This window comes from Urocampus carinirostris, chromosome 15 (genome assembly GCF_059441175.1).
Source record: "Urocampus carinirostris isolate Australia breed hairy pipefish chromosome 15, RoL_Ucar_1.0, whole genome shotgun sequence".
Lineage (NCBI taxonomy): Eukaryota > Metazoa > Chordata > Actinopteri > Syngnathiformes > Syngnathidae > Urocampus > Urocampus carinirostris.
In genome coordinates this window covers 27,492,090-27,513,943 of record NC_142363.1, presented here as the reverse complement: position 1 = coordinate 27,513,943, position 21,854 = coordinate 27,492,090, and the positions used below count along the sequence as shown (strand labels likewise).

At 38.4% G+C, this 21,854-nt stretch overlaps 1 protein-coding gene across 5 annotated transcripts in view; it reads right to left on the bottom strand.

Annotated features, from left to right (window-relative positions):
• qkia (QKI, KH domain containing, RNA binding a) overlaps window positions 1-21,854 on the bottom strand; it is a 109,704-nt gene that overhangs the window by 33,164 nt on the left and 54,686 nt on the right. For all 5 annotated transcript variants that reach the window (XM_088353832.1, XM_088353833.1, XM_088353835.1 and 2 more), the window contains exon 4: window positions 17,657-17,800. In XM_088353832.1, the coding sequence (XP_088209958.1) occupies window positions 17,657-17,800 (144 nt within the window). The remainder of the gene's footprint in view (window positions 1-17,656; window positions 17,801-21,854) is intronic.

Sequence of the window (21,854 nt, the reverse complement as noted above, 5' to 3'; positions counted from 1 at the left end):
CTTTATCGTTTTAATGAGGTCATTATTTGCACAAAAACCAAATCGCTAGTTGCCAGCCTGCATTCGACAGGAGGGACTTGCTCTGGTCTTGGCTGAAGAAATCTCGCTGCTTTTTCCTTCCAACCACGCGCTCCATCTGCCCGTCCCTGCTTGTACCGAGCTTTAATGGCCACCTGGGGGGCAGACAGGTGGCGCCAAACCTGAATGAACACTACCCTGCGGAGATGACCCTGACCACCTTTCCAATTGAAATATGAGCACATTCGACCACATCTTGAATTGAACATCTACACTGACTTTAGGTACATCACGTTTTAATGTGCCAAATACTTCATTCCTGACTAGTAGCCAAACTATTTGTAGGAAAATGAACCGTGCCTAGAGATGAACACAGGGTTCATACATTATTTTCACAGCAAAATTCAAGCACTTTTTAAAGACTTTCTAAGGCAATTTTACAATTTCTCCAGTACCATTAAAAGAAGTCTGGTGTGGATATACAGTATGTCAAGTGACTACACCTCTCACATTTTTCAGTGATTTCATCATAATGGATAATAGAACAAAACTGAAGAAACAACGCTTTGACACAATGAAAAGAAGTCGGTGTGAAGCTTATATGGTTGGTTGATTGGATCTCTCACATATTTGTTTATCAAAAGTCCGGCGGGACGTAAGATACCGTATATTATTAAAAAAAATTCTGTGTACTGTTTTTCTTTGTAAATATCTGTTTCAATGTGGGCACGTGCGGCTAATAATCGGTTGCAGCTTGTGTGTTTACAAAATGTTTTTCCTTTAAAAATGTACTGAGTGTGACTTATCAGGTGAGCCTTATAGTGCCATTCTTATGGTACACCCTCAAATACACTACACCCATTAGTATCCAAACAGCACTGCCTGTCATCTTCCCTACAAAATACCACGTGACTTGTTACTCTTACTAGGTGTCGGGTATGTTAAATTTGTGATGAATTCTGTCACTGGTCACTGGAACTCAATGAAACCATGGGAAGGAACGCTCTGGGGACATTCAAAAAACAAATTGTGGCACAACATAGGGCTGCCCAGGGCTAAAATATTATTAACAGCACCCTGCAGTACAGTGGAAATGATCCTCCAGTATCTGTAATTTAAATGTGCAATTATTAATTGATTCCTGTGCGGAGTTTGTATGTTCTCCCCGTGCTTGCGTGGGTTTCCTCCGGGTACTCCGGTTTCCTCCCACATTCCAAAAACATGCATTTCAGGTGAATTGGCCGGTCCAAATTGTCCCAAGGTGTGAATGACCGAGTGAGTTGTCTGTCCCCGTGTGCCCTGCGATTGGCTGGCAACCAGTTCAGGGTGTCCCCTGCCCACTGCCCGATGATTGCTGGGATGGGCTCCAGCACCCCCGCTACCCTACTGAGGATAAGCGGTGTAGCTAATGAGATGAGAATTATTAATTGTGCATTTATCTAGACATGATTTAAAGATCTTGAGGAAATTGCGAATATAAAAACAGTGTATATATATTTTTGAGACAAAGATCTCCCCAAATAGGTGTTAGGTAAAAATGAGAGTCATATGTCGCTTTCATTTTTTGTTGCAAGATTTTCTTTCAGTTACAATTTTCCACTGGGAAACACAATTTTTTTGCATGGTCCAAATAAATGTCCATTCCTCACAAGTTACCCTTGCACTAATAGACATTTCGGAGTGCCCTGTTTAGGTGTGGCATAAACATGTAGTCTTGGGTGCGACCAAGGGGACGATAAGGCTTCACAGGGCAATGCCGTACAAAGCAATATTAGCTGCAGTTAATCACGGGGGAAGAAGAAACGCAAAGCAAAACCACGATTTTTAAGCAGAAGTGTTGAGATATATGGCAAAACTTTCAAGCATTTTTACAAGCACTTGCCAAAAAGATCCAAGCACTTTTCAATCCCTGAAAACACAACTTTAAGGCTTTCAATCACTTGTACGAACCCTATAAACAACAACTGCAAATCAGAAATCCCATGGTCTCATTGTTTTTCCTTGAGCAATCACCAGATAGCAAATTGATCTTCCCTGTCAGGTCTCAGTGGAAAAGTTGTGCCTCTTCTTTCATTACTTACACTCAGACTTTCTAGACCACGTAGTCTATTTCAGAGCCCCAGACCACCAAGTTCTTAATTCACATCACCTAGTTGTCCTTCAGAGGCCCAATCCAATTGTCAGTTATAGGAAGCCGGTAGCAAAACATGGCTGTTTTAATCTGCCGTGTTCCTCCAGTGGTCATGAGAGGGAACCCTTTGAGCGCCCTCTGGCCAATTTCGCTGCTTCACTTTGAAGCGCCTCCTAATCCTTTTTAGAGTCAACGAAATGCTGAAGTCTGTTTTTGTGCGCACGCATAGATAAATGCCTGCGGCTTTGGCGCCATTGTATGGGAATGCTAATTAGGACCCCGCATGATGAAAGACACCTCAATAGGCATCTCTGCACTCCAATTGCCTGTCCGAAGGTTCGAACATCTGCGATGACACGCTTTGATCTCTGCACCCCTCCTAGTGACCATGTTTACCGGCGCTCACGCAAGGAAATGGGATTGCGGAAAGCTTAGCATCGGGTGACCTCAAGTCTGCAGAACGTCATACTGCTCCAGCAAAAATCCTAAGTTTGTTGCAAAAAGACGAGGAACGCCATTCTCCTGTTGGCCACCGTAACGTGGAGTTTCAGGTTTTATTTTACTTGACATTCTTCTTTAATTAATCCAAACTGAAACAACATGCAGGCGATAAACCCATACGAAACAGAGTATTGCATTTCTGGAGCAATCCGAAGGAATTGTTTAAATTCCTAGAGACAAATTAATAACCCATTATATTTGTACATGGCGTCTGAGTATTCCAATTACAAGGGTGAAGCATGAGCTACGTCATTACGCAAATAGGCGTTAAATAAATATATAAATATTTCACTCACTAAATTTAACATGGTTTGTGCTTGTTTGCCCCAAAAGTGAGATTCAATGCTGAGTCCCATGTGTTCACAAGGTAGAGTAGTGTCCCTGGAGTTTTATTGTCCCTAACCCTAAAACAGATGTGCCCCACCTTGTGGATGTTTCAGCAAACTAAATTTGGCCGCCTCAGGTATCCACCAACTATTTTTGACTTAAGATAAAGAACGCTTCAGATCACAGATTTAAACTATTTAGGTGTGCACAAGCAATTAGAATACACCAAATCTGTATACATGCAAGAGTAATCAGAATATGAACATTATTACTCCAACCATTGATATCGGGAAACTTGCAGTCAGAATGAAACCTTCATCGGATTATTGTGCGCATTTACATAGCTATACACAATCGGAATACTGAAAATATTCAGTTTCCAATCAGATTACTACTTCCATTGTACCTGGATCTAGGTCATGTCCTGTATCTGAACTTCTGCCATGACAAGCTTAGTTTGTTTTCACAAAAACATTTAGTCATAAGTTATCAGCGCCTTAACAAGATGACACCAAAAACACTGAATTGTTTTTGCAACACAAGATAAGAGATCTTTTAAAACTGCATAACCACACATTACAGTAAAAATGTGAATAAGGACCATCACGTTTCATTCACATATGCAAACAATGATAGATTGAACTCGTTAATCAATTGAGCATTTTAAAAGTTTGTAATATTTGCTTTATCATGACATTGAGAAGAGGAATTTGAAATCTGGATTTGATTCACTCAAAGCTGGTGCTGATCATTTAAATCAGTGGTCTCCAAACTACGGCCCGCGGGCTGGATGTGGCCCGCCTTCACATTTGGTCCGGCCCCCTGAACAATACCAGAAAGCATTTTTTTTATATATGTGTATTTGTATTTGATAATAAAGTTGGACTTTTGCAATAAAATGTTCCTTAGTTATGAACTATTTTCATTATTAACTATTAGTTAGTAACTATTTTATACGGTGCAACAAGGGTTGCTGACTAGTTAAAATGTTATATTTTGGGATTTTGATGTCGTTTTGTAAAGCAGAAAAAGTGAAGTACCAGTATATCACCACTAGATGACATAGTCTCACAGGTCAGAGAAGGGTGTTTGGGGCAAGTCTCACGGGATCTCACGTGATTTAATGAGACTTGTTCAATAAATCACTCTTAATGTCAACAAGTAAATGGTGCCGTGTGAGACTGACATTTACCATCTATTTTGCAGGTGAGATGTACAATACATTTTTACATTTAGGCACTCCTGCAATCGTCCCACTTTTTCTGTTACAAACTGACCTCGGCCCCTCATCAGAGAAGGGAAAAGTTATGTGGCCCTCACAGGAAAAAGTTTGGGGACTCCTTTAAATGGTTGTACAATGGCTTATGGATTATTGACGGAATGTTTACATAATATTAATCCAATATCCAATTGTGATTTTGAGCACACGCTTAAGGAGGGAAAAATATAAGAAAACAATGTGCCGAAGAAGAGGTTGATGTGTGCAAAGGCAATGGGAATAGTCTTATTGTAAAATGGGTATTAGATACAGGACTGTTTTAGAGGAAATTAGATTATCATGACAAAGATCCTTATTTTCTGTAATGATAATGGCAAAAACTCAAATATCCACTCTGAAAGTATACTAGCAGACTGTAAAAAATATAATCAGGGATATTAAAACATTAAAGGTTTTGTAATATTTCAGTGGAATTACAATGGATCCAGAATGTAGAACATTTGTTTTTTAATTGCATCACAGACAATAAAGACCCTAATCTCAATATTCTAAGTCGAATACATGTATTTGTGGTCGGGTGCTCCACATAAATTTGATCACAAAGTGGTTAACTGCTCCATAAACTTCTCGGAGTGTCTCAAAACCATTGCAGTCAAGTTGAACAATAGTGACAGCTCGAGCCTGGAAGAAATTACCACGCGTCCATTTGTCGTAAATAACCTGACAATCCCAGTGCAACATTCGCGGCCAACTTTGCGTTATCGAATGATCCGTTTCAATCGGCGTAGCGTACTTGAAGATAATTCTCATCTAATGTGACTGCAAAAAATGGACTTCCACTAAAACGATTACACACTATGAGGTCATCAGGACTACGCCTGGGCGAGAAGGAACAAAGGAAATTTGCATCTCGTGGAGATGTCACAAAGTCGTGAGTGCAAATTAAAACATGATTAACACACGTGTGCTTGTGCTGTAATGCGATGCACCTTTGCGGTTGCTATCCTGGGAGGTGCAAATCACCTTAGGTTAATATGATCCCGCACAACTCTTTTATTAGCCTTATGAAGGTAATAACAGTCTGGGGGGAAACGTGCTCGCTGCCAGCTTGGCAGAAAAACATCGGACCACAGCCATACTCTACGTTTTAAGTCGTTAAAAGCGGATATTAAAATGGAATGTAATATGTTCTATATTACTGCAATTAAAATGGGGAGTTGTCCTTTTAGTTCATACCTTGGAAAGATTTCAGCCCTCACACATGATGTCCTCTGACATCACGGCTGTGGTCAGGCTCACTAAACCGGACGTACTTTTTCCAGTCCTGACCTGAAAACTAATATACAATCCTGAGTAATAGCGAGCCTACATTACAATGTTTTCACGTGAAGATGTGGAATAACACCGTTTTGCGGGCCCCTCGTTACAGCATTTTCCCCACCATACACATCAAGGACAAATTATTTTCCACAACAAAAGCTCAAACTTGGCAATGTTAGTGTGTAAGACTGCATGAGTTACATGCCTTAGGCGTCTTTAAGATGTCAGTCTGCTATTGGCCGACGTCAAATAAGATGCTGGTCTGCTATTGGTTTGCGTTGCGGCGTCATGAAGTTAACGATAGTAATAGTCAACTCTCACCCAAAATGCCTCTCTCTCTGTTCAGTTCAAAATCTTGTGTGCTTTGGAAAGACACAGTCGGATAGGCAGACCTTTTGGTACTGCATCCATTAGAAATGGGTCCAAAAATATGCAGTAATGGTATAGAGAGAAGCAAGAACATGTTAATCAGGGAATAGAAGACTGCGATTATCAAGAACTACAAAGACACAAATTGTTACCACCTCTAACAAATATGGCTGTAGACGATTATTAAGACTTAGGAGGTGATTAACGCAACAAAGTGACAATTCTCGCAAGTGGTCATTTTAATATCCGTTTTAATTTAAATCCAACATATCCTCCCTCCTCTGCATTCACCTGCATACTCCACTGTACCAGCTCGAGCCACATCACTGCAAACGTTAATAAAAATGGCCTTTGTACTTCACATCCATATTTATTATTCATTAATAAACACATATTTAATACAAGTAGTACTTACTACATACAATCTTGTCACTAACGTTTTATATGTACTTACAATTTTAATGTTTTTACCTGTGGTAACGAGGGTCCAGCGGCATAAGCTAATAAGCATAGGTTTCTATCCCTTGCAATACATCAATTTCACCTCAGAACAGATTGATGTCATATCCCTGGGCTATATAGGTTATAGAAAACAGATTTTTTTAGAGGATTGTACTTATCTGAGACAAAATCTTCTGGTGATTTGCTGATTTATTGTCAATTTACAGACATTTAACCCCACAAAGTTCCTGTAAAATCCCAATCAAAGACTTACCCAAAGTAAATGGAATGCTGTTCTTAAACTGTTTGGAGAATGTAGACTGTTTTGGTCTCTTTTGAATGGTAACGCTCTAAAGTTTTGTCCTAAACTGAAATACTTACTTAATACTAATAATTACTACAAGTGCTACTAACATTGATTAATTAGGGTTGAACACACAGAAATAGCAGTCAGAACGTTAAGGGGTTAATGCATTCATTTGTCACAGACGGTTAAATCCAAGACAGCCTTATGAAGTCCATTGTAATGTAATGATATGTGCAGGTCCATCAACCAGAAGAAATTCATCTTCAATTTGATGGATGATGATCCTTCAAGGTTAACAATGCTTTGCTGCCTTTTGCTTGCATCTGTAGAAACGCACAGTCGAATGTATACAGCCCAGCTTTTGTCAAATTGCATCCCCTTCGGGTAACGAGCCAGAGAGCCTTTCCTGAGGATTTCCCCATCATCATTTATCATCAAACAAGCATAAATGTTGACGGTAGATCAATTACACTGCCGCGTTCAAAACAGCATCTTCGAAATTGAGGGAGGAGAAGAAAATCCTGCAGCTTTCGACGGGAGCTGGTGGCTTCTACTTGCGGATGATGCCGAATGAATAGCACGCATGGGATACATTAAAAGTAAATAAAGGGGAATGACAGTGATGGCTTGGACCTTAGAAAATAAACCTCATTAACTGGGGGAGGCGCGCATGGATGGATGCAGCCAGATGGTGTTTTGTACTCATTTGTCATACACCGCTGACAGGGGGAGGAGAGCATAAGAGTTGAAACAGAATAAAAACCAAACACGTGATTTCTGGAGAAATATTCAGCGCCGACTTCTGCCTTATTCATTCGCCAGAACTGTGTCTGTGATGCCAATGATGACGTGGACATACAGAAGCACATCTACGCTTTAAACTGAGACAACGCCGTGTATTGGAACACTTGAAAATTGTGAACGAGAACGATTTATCCCCACAGCGTAACAATTTAATCTGTCAGTGAGCAAAATACGCCATGCTGTGAAATCGTCTCCGGGGCAGCGTGTGTTTATATTTACATTTGGGGATTTATTCTCTGTTCCTCCTACAAAGCAAATGATATGCTTGATTCATCGTATCGACATTAGACGAGAACATAATGCAAGCGCCAATGGCCCGTGTTGTATATTTTGGAGTATTGGGATATGCTTAACAAGTTTGTGAGTGCCACTGGGTTTCAATACATTATCTTTTCATGCAAACGAGAAAAACACTGTTCTATTGTCATTTTAAAGATACAGATGAATGGCACTGGGTTTCGATACATTTTTTCCCCCCATGCAACCTAGAGGAAGAATTCGGTTCTATTGTCGTTTTGAAAATACAGAAGTTTTAAATGATTAAAATAAAATGATTAAATACATAAATTACAATCCTTTTAAAATAAATCCATACAACCTCCTCTCAAAATGACAAGGGACTGATAACGAGTCCAAAACTGGGATGTTAGCATAAAAATATGAACTACAGCATCCCCTTGCTAGTGATGTTTCCATGTTACGATTATGAAGATTTAGATTTTTCATTCTCTTGTTACAGAATTTACCCCACCATTCAACACCTACAACAAATTATTTCACATGCCAACAGATCAAATCTTTACGGTGTTCATACATATAACTGAGTTATGTCTCTAAGGCTAGGTTCACACTGCAGGGAAATCAGATTTTTTTAAAAACTGACACGACCTGTATCAGATCTGTTAATGTCCGTCTAAACGAAAAATATCTTTTCACACCAGACCCAGGCCGCTTTCAAATGTAGTCCTAAATCTGATACATTAATGATCTTTTGAAATGAGAACTCAATAACGACATGAAAACACCGGGTGTCATGATTCAGGGAAGACTCCCAAACCTGTTGCTTGACATTACTGGTGTGAACAGTCGCGCTCATTGATAAAGCGCTAGTATTCTCTAGAGATAGTCAATAATACTTGCATTTAAATCACACCACAGGGACATCATTCAATGGGGGTAAAGCAAAGTTTAAATTTAATTAATAATTAGAGATTACAATGCTCCGCTGTTAACATCCATGAGTACTTTCGCAAACATGAGTGCATTGCGTTTGACCTCACATATCCGCTTCTGCGCATGCAGAATAGTTGTGGCGTTTACACAGGAGATGGAGTTAAATACAAGTTGCATTTAGTTGGAAATTTTAACGATCTCACAAAAACATCATATTTCACCAAAATATCAGAATTAACAATTACGTTCAGCTGTAGGATGCCTGTCTGCTATTGGTTGAGGTCATATAAGATTCTGCTCTACTATTGGTTTGTGTCACAGCGTCATGAAGAAGCCCATATGCTATTAGCAGAACTCTGTCCCACAATGTTCCTTTTTTCTGTTTTAGTTCAGTTTAGAATCTCGTGTAAGAAACTTGAATTTGTTAGCTATGGGTCCCATAACTTGCAATAAAGCAAAAAAATTATAACCATGGAAACGAAAATTGTGATATGAAAAGGGTACATTGAATTGTCTTTATAATCATTGATATCAACATTGTGAAACATTGTATGCAACTTGATCGGACATTGTGCCCCAAGGTAAACATGTAATAAGGATTTCAAAGAGAAAAACAGATAAAAAGACTATCACGATAAAAGGCAGAAAGAAATATTTACAACGCCGTGCTTAGAGACTGGCCTAAGTTATAATAGTAGTGCAACATTTGTGAATGAGAATAGTGAATCATAGCAATAATGCAATGGGAAGAAGTGCAATAATAATTTAGCAGCAATTTTTTTTTCCACCCGTTAAGGATTATGCCTGTAACCAAACGTTACAATTACTGAATATTTATGTATAATGCCATTTATTATATAAAGGTATATTAAGTATTTGTGGTACCAACAATACACCATTTTGTTATTCTAATGTTTTTATCTTGGTATCAGGGGTTCGGAATCCATACGACAATTACACCTCCATGATTGTTAACGACAACAGTGAAAGGATGGCAAACCAAAAAAATCCACACGGAATAACTCACAACTGAGTGGCCAAGGTTAAATTGCCCAAATCAGAACTGTGAGACACACTACGAGTCCACAGGCGGCCTCAGGCTACCATTACATCAAATTTAGGTGTGCTGCTTCACTTTATAGACTCAGAGGCTGTCCTGTTGTTTTATAACGTATGTGAACGGAGGTTACTCAAAGTGCAGTGAGCCTCTGCTCGGCTTGAGGACATCAACAGGAAACCTGAGTGGTGAGTCATATTTCTGACAATTTTAGGTTTTTCCATCATTGTGGCAAATCGTATTAAGACAATTTAAAGTGTTGAGACCCCATTTTTAAGGTTAGGACTTAGTCTTAGAGATGACGTTTCACTTGGACTTGGGGTTCGGACAGAGTAGGGCACATTTCTATCAGTTCTGGGCTTCACTGGGTTAAACAGTTGGCAGGAAGAACAAGGCCAGGAGGAAAAAACTGTTGATTTGATTTTTTGGTATCTGTCAATCACACCCAATACCTCTGCAAAATCTGAAGAAAGTAGATAATGCATTTATAAATACATTTAGAAATATCTACTGTGCATCTATATAGCTGCCAAATATTGAAAATTACTTTTCAGAATGGATAATGTTCAGATTTGGAAATCACATTTAAGAGTGCCGCTTTCAAGTTGAAAGTGCTTCTAAGACCATGTCATCACTTGATAATCTGTACACAACAAATTAGCCATATTTAATAACTAAACTCTACAGATTTAATATTCATAATAAATAACAATTTTTTAATACAAAAATGAACTTTTCTTGATTTTTTTTTTGCTTGATTGCTCCTCAGATTTTTGTAGTATTGCTTAAATAGAAAATGCACGTTTAGTAATTTGGTATAAACTGGAGTAGTAAACTATGAAAGATTCTTAGTATTTGGAGTGTTAGACCTATTTTTGGCGAAACACTTGATTCATAAAAAAATAAAATAAATTAAAAATAAAAATAAAAAAGGTGATTTACTGATACAAGTACCCCCCCCAAAACCAAAAACCTTGATAAAGGCTGGGATAAAAGAAAAATGGTACGGTTTGGTCATTTTGAGTTTGTCGTTTTTATTCTTCCTTGTGCTTTGTAGCACTCATTGTCGGTTTCACTGCTCCATACAGCAACATCTAGTGGTCAAATCATACATGTTGCCCCTTTAAGCACTAAAATGTATACTTTAGATTAAAATACATTTTTTCTTGCATGAAATTTGATAAATATCTAGATAAAGAAAATGAAAGGAAGACTAAACAAATAGCAAGTACAGAAAAGTGAAGTCATTTGTTTGAGCGCAGTACACATTAATGCTTGATGAAGAATATATTTTTCATAGGGGGTGGGAAACTCATGAAGGGAAACTGGGGACAAGACCGACAGCAAAATGAACTAACTTTTTTAGTAGTACTTTATTACTTAGCTGGTAATATATTATCATTTTCACAATTTGCACTTGGCGACCCTGATTAATAAAGCTGTATGTGGCCTACGGGCCGTACTTTGCACACCTCTGCGCTATGAAATGCATGATGTCATAATGTCTCAACTAGGATAGGAAAAGCCAAGTATGTGTGAGCTTGTCCGTGTGTGAAGGCAGGATCAACAGAAGAAATCCACACTTGAAAGAGAAGCCCTATCAGGCTCTCCCAGGCATCTCTGACTGCCCCCCTCAGAGTCTCTCATCCTGTAGACGTTATCCTAACTCGGGATGAGGTTCAAAAGTTTACATGATTGACGAGTTTGATGAGGGGCAAACCGGAGGCCCTCACAACCTGTAGACAGTCTTAAGCATTACTGGCGAAATACAGGGATGAAGAAAATGGGATATGAGGGGGATTAGAAATACTGCATTTAAAACTATGGTTAACTTGTTGTTATTGTTGCTATTTTTATACCAGAACTGTTATTATAAATATTATGTTTATTGCTATTGTTGTTATTATCATTGGTGCCGCAGTGACATTTGATAACTAGGCGCATTATGAGGTTGAGGGATGGGTATTACGAAGATTAGTGTATAAAATATGTGATTATTGTAATTATTATAATTATTGATATCTGACCTATGTAATAAGTATATCCATGAGATTTTGTTGTATTAGACATAAGAGGAAAGGAGGATTTGTAAAATGTATTTAATAGGGAAGATAAAGGGGTAGGGAAAATAAGCATCTGCTTCTGGCTACCCCTTTTCGAACATGTTGTGACATTATTTTGTTGTTGACTCATTGTTTTTGTCCTGTTTTTATTTTAATGTTCGAAATAAAACTTTTCATTCATTCATTCAAGTATGCCAGTAATGCAATTTGGGTAGTCTTTTGTTTGTCTTGAAGGTACAGTTGCCAAATTGAGTGTGCATGACTTTTAAAATCCTTTCATTTGTAAAAAATAAAAGTATAAATAAATACATACCAACAAAGATATACCAATAAATGAGCACAAATAGATAATGGAACGCCTAAGTAAATGACAAAATTGCAATTTGTTCAAATATTTAAGCATTTTGTCATCCCGTTGTGTCGTGAGTTGTGTCATGAGTTTTGTGCATTTGGTTGTTTATCTTGTGTGTCTTGCAAGTCATTCATCTCGTCACGTATTTCGTCATTAACTTTGGCGTGTATTTTGTCACTTATTTTCATGTTTTTGTCACAACCATATGAAATTCAAATGAGAGTGCGGGTGAGGCTGGCTGAACCTTTCAACTATTTATGGTAAAAATCATTCAAGCTGATTGGTCCACTAGTTGTTCAACAAATAGGTAAAAAGCTCAGCCAGTTTGACATTTAAACAAGATTTTCCACTGCATCATAGGCATTCTTTGTGACATACGTTTCTTCAAATGGCAGGAATGGTCCTCCGATTTGAAAAGCAGCCATGAGAAGCACGACACAACCAACACCCCGTTGCCGTCCCTCCCATAAAAGTATACAACTATTAGCAGTAGTTTTAATTTAATTTTAATTTATGGCTGAAGCAGCAACTCGAAAAGTAAACCAAACAGGAGACGGGTATAATTTTTGTTGTTCCCTCAAGCCTTGTTCACTGAAAGGGAATAAAAGCACGACCTCATTATGTTTCCTGTGCGATTTTCCTAAAGGGGATCTTTGCACTGCCAGATGTGGGGAAGATGCCCTTCATTAGTACAATACCCGTGCACTTAAATCCCATTCACAGTTCGGTGCCAGCCAGCACGACAGCCCACCCACCCACTCGTGATGGGTGTGAACTGACACGACAAAAATGCGCTCAGCCCCTGGGGGTTTCCGGCAAAGATAAAACATGCCAGGCGGACATGGAGAGCCGTTACACACTAACGGTTGATGCTTATTCTTGTTTAATAAAGGAGCAATTGACAGAATGTCATATGTGGTTAGCGGTATTAAAAGCCGATCATTGAACATTGATATGAATGCATTAGTCACAGAATACAAGCATGCAATGGAATTACATATTAAATCAATAGTTGTTAAGTATTCCCTCGCCATTTCACGGTTCTGTCCTTAGTGAATCACTGATTTATATCCTACCAATCGGTTATGGGTATATATACGCTAAATTACATTACAAATTACAAAACATAACAAACCCAAGGGACTTTAATATGCAAAATAGACGTTTCTGCATTTAACTTTTGACATGCGTTCCGGGGTGTCCTTAAAAAAGTTTAAATTGAAACATTTTAAGTATGTGCCAACGATGACTAACAACCGAGTTCACAGAGCCCTTATATGCTTCATTTTCCACCACACCTACTGTATATGCTTATATCTTACTTTGAGCAAAGCTGGTCGGGGAGGAACACATTAGGTAGGAGAAATGGGGGGAATTGCGGGGTAGGGAGTTACTTCAGGCTGATTCCAATGTTTTTGGGTACCATGAAAATTGTGAAAGCAAGTAAAGACCTGTTAAAATAGAGTCCAAACGCCAACCCAATCGTGTAAGAAAAGCCCATACTTGCATGCGCATCATGAACGAGCTGATGGAGGCTGCAATGATGACAAAAGCCAGGAACTGGCGGCTGCGAGTACAAAAGTTCAAAATTCGGTACAGTTCAATATTCATGTCACTCTGTGCTTGTTTGCCTTAAATGTGTGGTTCATTGCTGCATCCCATCGTCCCATGGTTTCCTCATTTTCTTCATGCTGAGGTTTTTGAGTTCTAATGCCCTTATGTAGGTTCTAGATCAGGGGATGGTGTAATAGTCTGTGGTTTGCAATAATCTGTGGCCTGTGCAGTCTTTTGAGACTCCTTGTGATAAAGGGCGTCACAAAAAAGCATGACTTAAAAGATGTGTTTGTGGCTCGCCAGAAGCCTAGACTTACACTATTTATGGATGAATTCAACTGTGGCATTACAAAAAAACTGAAAGTTCAGAGGAATCAACCCAAACACAAGTCAACTCAAGTCATTTTTATTTGTATAGACCTTAATCACAAAGAGTCTCAAAGGGCTGCAAAGGTTATTGCAAACCACAGACTATTATTACACCATCCCCTGATCTAAAACCTACATGAGGGCAAGGAAAAACTCAAAAACCTCAACATGAGAAAAATGAAGAAACCTTGAGAAGGTACCGCACATGTGGTAATCCCCCTTCCAGGATGACCAGGCTGCAATGGATGTTGGAATAACAAATAATACACAGATATTGTAAACAAAAAATATAGTTTATTCATATGCTATAAAGTAGAAGTGTGTTTTAAGCTTAGATTTAAACATTTCCACAAAAGAAGTTTTTTAAGAGAGTAAACTATAGTAGACGTGGATGTAAATTATTAAAACGCCAAAACCTCCATGTTACCTATATTATGAAAGAAAGAAAAAAAAATGATGAAACCTTTATTTAGCAGAGACCACTGCAATTAATCATCACCGTTTACAAACAATAAATCCACCCGGTGCAGCTTCCTGTACACAATGTCAGTTTATCCCCCTCGCCTCCGCCCTGACAGCAGGGAAGTCACCTCGTGTGCTTTCCCTTGTGAAACACTCCTTGTCTGCATCCCATCCGCCACTTATTTCTTTAGGCACTTGTTTTGTTTCCTCGGCGTGTGTGCTGGCACAAGATGTTGACACAGTTGAACATTGTCGTGCGCGCACACTATCAAAATACGTGCTTGCGTGAATGAAGCCGTCCTTGGTGCTGACAGTTGACTACTGTATGAGTCACTGCAAACACACACAGACTGCACAGCGCACACTCATGACCCCGTACGTCGATGACAGCTCGAGAACGCTGAGGGTCATCAGAATGTGGTGTGACAATAGTTTACATTATTTATTTGCAGGTTGGTCCGTTTTCTTATTATTTATTATTCTAAAAAATGATTTAATGTATTAGGTATTCCCGTGAACTCTGTGGTTATTCCGTTCCATAACCACCCGTATTAAGTGAATCTCTGCTAAGTGGGAAAAGAACCCGCCGTGATAAGCAAAAATTTATGGGGGTAAAAACTTTTTTACAACGATTAAATACTTTATTGTACACTGAAACCGAAGGAAAACCTCTTTTACAGGCTCAATTAAAGTACCTTATATAACTTTTTTTAACAAATGACTATTGTACTGTGTTGAGGTTTTTGAGTTTTTCGTTGCCCTCGCGTAGGTTTTAGATCAGGGGATGGTGTCATAACAGTCTGTGGTTTGCAATAATCCGTCTGTGCAGCCCTTTGAGACTCTTTGTGATTAGGGGCTATACAAATAAACATGACTTGACTACTGTCAAATAATAAGTGGGCAGATGGTTTAGCCAATCAGAATGCAGACCACATTGTATGATACAAAACTGCCGAGTAGCGAGAGAGAGAAAAGTAAAGTGCATTATAGCGGAGGATCGCTGTATGTATATATTGGACACATTTCTGACATTAGCTTATTTAGGCGTGAGATATGAAAATAAATCAACAAAGTCATTGCAAACTTTTAAAGAGCAAGGAGTGATTTGTAAAATTGTATTTCAAATACAAGGATGAGGGTCGTAGCTGAAGATAATGCATGTGTATTTGACTTAGTTGCAGTATTATATCACATTTTACCGACAAATTTAGCTTCGAAACCACAATTGATACTGATTGAAGGGGCCCATAGCTGGGGCACGCGTAACTATACATTTTATTCTATTGTGAAACTTCGCAGAAGGAAAAAATATGCATATAGTCAATTGAACTATACATCCCTAAAATGTATAAACAAAATAAATGCAAGAAATATATAAATACATATTAATTTGCCAAACTTCATAGAAGGAAGTACAAGAATATTCAATAATGTAATGTGATCATTCTGTTAATATATAAGGGATAACATATAAATTTAGATTTCGAAATAGTTACAATAATTAATTTTAAATTCTACAGAGATATTTTATATATTACATAGCTCTTATGCAATTAAACTTTACAGAAATTAACAAGTAAAAAGCATTTACGATAATATGAAAAATACATTTTGAGTCAATTGTTCGCAGGATATTTGGTATTATTTGTTTTCCTTGTGTTTGAATTGTTGAATCTGGAAGCTGGATGATAGCTAGATCACTTATCCACTAAGGTCGTAGGGGCACCATTTCCTGTGGTGTCTCTTGGGCAAGTACAGCCTAATGGCACCCGACCAGGCCAACAAATGTTTTTTGAACTGGGGACCTTTCGTGTGTTAGGCAAATGTGCCAACCACTGCACTACGGAAACACTTGAATCTAAATATAAAAATATGGTGGGTTTGGCATAATAAAATTGGCTTTCACAAAATCCGATAGTTTTCTGCGCTTCAGTGGCTGAGATAACAATGATTGAGTGTTGACGATATAGTTCAATTTCCAATTCATGGTTTTGGTGGGTGAGTCCAAAAAGATATCCTGTGCGCTTTAGTCGTTAATAGGGTAAAAATGTAATGCCTTTGCCTTTATAAAAAATATAAACTCCCACAAACCAAAATTGTTTGGCCACATTGACCAAATAATCCCAACACTTCTTTGCCTAAAGACCACCAAGCCCCCTATATACGGCCACCTTTTGAGAAATCCGGTCTTTCAGCTGTTCTGTCCACCTGTTCGCCACACTCGCCACGGAAAACTCGCCACTCGCCAGAATGCGATCGGGGGGGAAGCGGAGATGGAACGTGGCAGTCACAGTGGGCGAATCTCGCTAGGCAGCGCTTGGCCGAGCTGTTCCCGTGGTCAATATGTGCTTGTAAACAGGATGCAAACAGTGAGCGGTGGACCATACGCTGCAAGGCAGCAGAACCTTATAGAAGGTCATCAACACTGCCCAGAAAATCATCAATTGGTCTCTTCCCAAACTGGAAGACATTGCCGGCTAATGCTACCGAAGCATTATTAAGGACTTTCTCACCCAGGCCACCACTTCTTTGACCAGCTGCCCTCTGGTAGACACTACGGTTCCATTTAAAACAAACGTTGCTGCTAAATGTCATTTCAGTATTTTCACTATTTTGCATTTACAACCCGGTCGAGTCCACAAGCACTACTAGTAATGTTCTATTTTTTTTCTTTTACTGGATGTTTTTGGGGTACCACATCAAATCTCATTGTGAACAATGTACAAAATGTTCTCATGAATGACAAAGAAAATTCAAACTCTGGAAAGTAAACCATCATCCACTCTGGTTCTGTCTTACAGCACCTTGTTAAAACTTAAGAGGGGAAAAATGCAATGGCAAGGCGAAGCCACCATAGTGCAATGTTTAAGCAGATTTGAGAAACATGACCAAAATTTCAAATATTTATAAGTACTTTACCCAAGATTCAAGCACTTTTCAATCCATGAAAACATAACATTATAATTCAAGCATTTTTGAGGTTTTCAAGCACCCATAAGAACCCTGAGCTGGGTTCAGAGTTGTAGATTTTTGTGTAAATACCAATGCAGACATTTTTGGGTCCAATTCCAGTTTGTTCTAATACAGAGTCTTTCCACTGTTTCTACTTTTATTATCCAGAAAAAAACTTGGCATCGTGTCGCCCTCTTTACTGAACCCGACAGGCCCAAAAAATTCACGAGTACTTACAGCTGGTACGAGGAGCTTCTTCACCTCCTCCACGGCTCTCTTCATCTTGATCTCTGCTCTGGTCTGCGTGTCTTCCACTGTGATCAGGACATGAAGTTCTTCGTTGAGGTGCTCCCAGTTTGGCTTTCCTCTGTTCTGCTCTTCCTGGAAAGAGACATAGACGCTCGGGTGAGTGGATGTGACAACTCGGGTGTGCTGGAGCGCCACGAACGCATCACAGGACCACGAAGAGGCGAGATGACAGGAGAGCTCCTTTAGTCAGCCATTAAGCGTTTGCTTTCAAGTGACACCCTTCTTTAGTAGAACACTCACTTAACGGGGAAAAAATAAAGCCGTGGCCTGAAGCAATTATTAACCGTGAAACACGAACAGGTATAAGTGTGGAAGACAGGTGAAACCTTGATTTTGAAGTAACAAGTTGAGGATGCAGCCATTATTTATGGAAAGTTGTGTAATATGGTGTTGCAGACTACGATATCCGGCAAATAACAATTTACTATTTTGTTGGCCTTGTGGATAGTATAATACTGTTACAGTTATCAGACCCATCAACACCTCATGAATTCTTGACGTCAGATCTATAGAAGTATTTTATACCATTTCTATTTTAATCGTTTATTGTATTATTTAATTTAAATTCAATGTATTTATTTTATTAAATACACATATATTAATCTTTGCACTGTTAAATTGATTTCAGAAAGTGTCTTAAGAAATGGCAAAACAATCTTAAATTATGGTTTGATATAATAATCAGATTGAAAAATAAAAATCCTATAGTATTTGTAATATCATATTAAACCATTTTTATATGTGTGTATATATCATTTTCTTGTAGCGTTAAAAACATTTTTTATAATTGTATCATAGGCTTGCATAGGTGTTAGAAAAAACATGGGAATAACATTCAAGAATGATCGAATAATGATTAAAAAAACCTTTAGTATATGTAATATTTTCAAAGATGACTATCATACAGTTTTATTAATTTCATTCTTTATTAACTAGAAAACAAATCACTGTGCTACTGAATTTGATTGTTAAAAAAAGCCTTAAAAGTCAGTTCAGATATTTAGAATAATCCTATAGCATATGTGGTTCTGATACCTTAAAGTCTCATCTTATTAAACCATTTTATGTTATAATATCCAATTTATTTTAATTGTTTCATTTAATATGTAATTATATTTAAAACTATTTTAATCATTGTATTATTAGATTGGATCAGTGTGAGAAGAAGCAAGCCTTACAATATAACAACAGATAACGGCACCAAAAAAATCCCCGAAGTTTATTATATTATTCTATTTTTTTTTTAAATCATTTTAAAAAACATATTTTGTTTTTATCATTGTACTCTTAGATTGGATTGGCGTCACAAAGAGCTTTTCTAAAAGTAAAAACATTCTGTACTGCTCTAATAAACTATAAAGTTACTTTTCCAAACGAGGGGAACAAAATTTTGAATGAAAAAAAAAATCCAGGGGGGATAAAAAGGTCACTGGTGTGAAATTACAGAAAATTTGGTAGAAAATTCTTACATACAAACAGTTCTTTAAAAGCAGAATTATTGAAAACTTTTTTTTTAATTGAAGTTAAAAGTGACGCTTACTCTATTTAATTTAATAGTCTGGTGCGTACCTCCGTTGCCAGTAATCACAGATTCAACATAGGGAAATGTGCCAAATCGACAAAAAAAAAAAAGGATAACTATCTGCGATAACGTAACTATAGAAACTGTGAAGCACAACACATGGGGTTACCGAGCGCCTGTGTAAATTCTTTGCACTGTCAAGAATAGGCACATCTCCCCCCACTCAGCCTCTAATTGTCACAATTATCGCCCCGATCAATCATGCGGCGATCACAGCCATTTTGCACCATTGTGCGTCCCACAATGCAATGGGTGAGAGGCACCCTGTCAATTGGGGAGATGCTCTGCGCCGAGTGCCACCTGCATTGGACTCCGGAGGGCTGTTGCCATGGTGCTGATCTTTAACACGTGCGTTCAGAAAAGTTCAATATTCCACTCTCGTTTAGCCTTTTTCCACAAGGGGGGAGGCGCCTAAGTACTGCGGCCGGGCCATTATCCCACCAGGGATGGACCATTAAAGGCGTGGGTGGGGAAACTACGGCCCGCGGGCAACATGCCGCCATTTAGGCTTTTTCATTTACCTCGGAAAAAACGAAAAGATAATACTTCAATAATACAACAAATGTTGGTTGGTTGAATCCCTTAACCGCACGGGTTTGTAGGGGCACCATTTCCTGTGGGGTGTCTTGAGCAAGTACCAGGTGCTGACCACCCCTCTCCAAGGCAACAAAATAGAAAGTAGTACAAAATTTCTACATCAATACTACACAAATTCTACTGCTAATAACCTAAAAAATACACACAAAAAATATGGCCCAAAAAATCCATAAAAATACAAAAACAATAATACAAACATACTACTGCAGAAATGTTACAATAGAAATACTACAAAAATAATAGAACATAAATATTATGACAGAAATACTACAAAGATACTACCAAAGTAATATAACAGAAATACTACTATGGATATACTACAGAAATACTATGGAAATACTTCTAAAATAGTCCTACAGGAACGACCACACAATACTACAGTAATAACAAACTATGTTGGTTGAAGATTAGGTAATTGTGTAATTTTAATCCTCTGCAGTCCTTTGAGACATTTTTGTGATTAAGGGCTATATAAATAAATGTGACTTAACTACTAAAATACTATTACAGGAATATTACAACAGGATGACTACAGAAATACTACTACATAAATCATACAAAATACTACTACAATACAGAAATATTACAATAAAAATATGAAAAATAAAACTACAGTAATATTACAAATATGCTTCTACAGAAATCTAAAGCTTTACAACAACAAAAATGACACCAACCAATTGATCAAGTTGCAGTCTTGTCAGTTTAGGATTTTCCTGCAACTGGTAACCATTGAAACCAGTACTCGCCCTTTCATGTGCAAACCCTTACCCCAAAAATGGCCCGTAGAGGGATGGGCATCATGAGGCTGTACCTGCCCAACACACACAACGGAAGGTGGTGCCCCTCCGACTGAGGTGGTTAAGGGATGTGCGAATATGAATGTGTCGCGGTTTGTGTAATTTTGTCCAGCTAGCTCACTATTAGCGTTTGGGTTGCCGAGGGCTTTACTGTTCTGTTGTCCTTTCAAACACACGTGAAGAATATTACGAGAACAGCTTTCTTCCATCTTCGCAACATTGCTAAAATTCGTCCTATGCCGTCTCAGTCAGATGCGGGGATTATAATTCACGCGTTTCTTACTTCCAGTCTCGAGTACTGTAATGCACTACTCTCCGGTCTCCCGAAGTCCAAAATCAAGAGCCTTCAGCTAGTACAAAATGCTGCAGCGAGGCTTTTAACTAAGACAAGAAAGTTTGATCACATTACCCCTATTTTAGCTAACCTGCATTGGCTCCCTGTTAGCTTAAGATGTGATTTTAAGGTTCTCTTGGTATTATACAAAATCAAACATGGACTTGCTCCCTCATATCTTTCAGATTTAATTTCCCCCTATGTTCTGGTCCAGAGCCTTCGCTCTGGTCTACTAGTGATCCCAGGAGCCAAGAAGCGATCTGCAGGTTGGAGAGTGTTCTCCATTCGGGCCCCGGTGCTGTGGAATGCTCTTCCCCCTGAGATTCGATCTGCAACCTCAGTGCAAATGTTTAAATCTAAGCTTAAAACACACTTCTACTCTATAGCATATGAACAACCTATACTTTATGTTGAAAATATGTGTATCATTTGCCCTCGTGCAGGTTAATAGCCCGTAATAGTTTGCAATAGTCTTTGATCCTCGCATAGGCTACGGCCGCTTGGTATCTCTCCATTTTTTGTCTTTTTGTTAGTTTGTCTGCTCGCCCTTTATTGTACCATTACTGCAAACACCTGCGTTGCAACACCGAGGCATTCTCCACAATTTTGCTTAAAAAACTCGTACCCTCTTGGACTAACTGACACGTAAAACAAATTTGGCAACTGACTTGATAGGGTGATGGGGACCCTTTGATGATATCAAAGCTTAGATGACAACAACTCATGCCGTCTTCAAAATGTATCCCCTCGGAAAATTAGTGGAATATACCGATGAATATTTTACACATTTATGAATTTGGGAATATCTTTAAG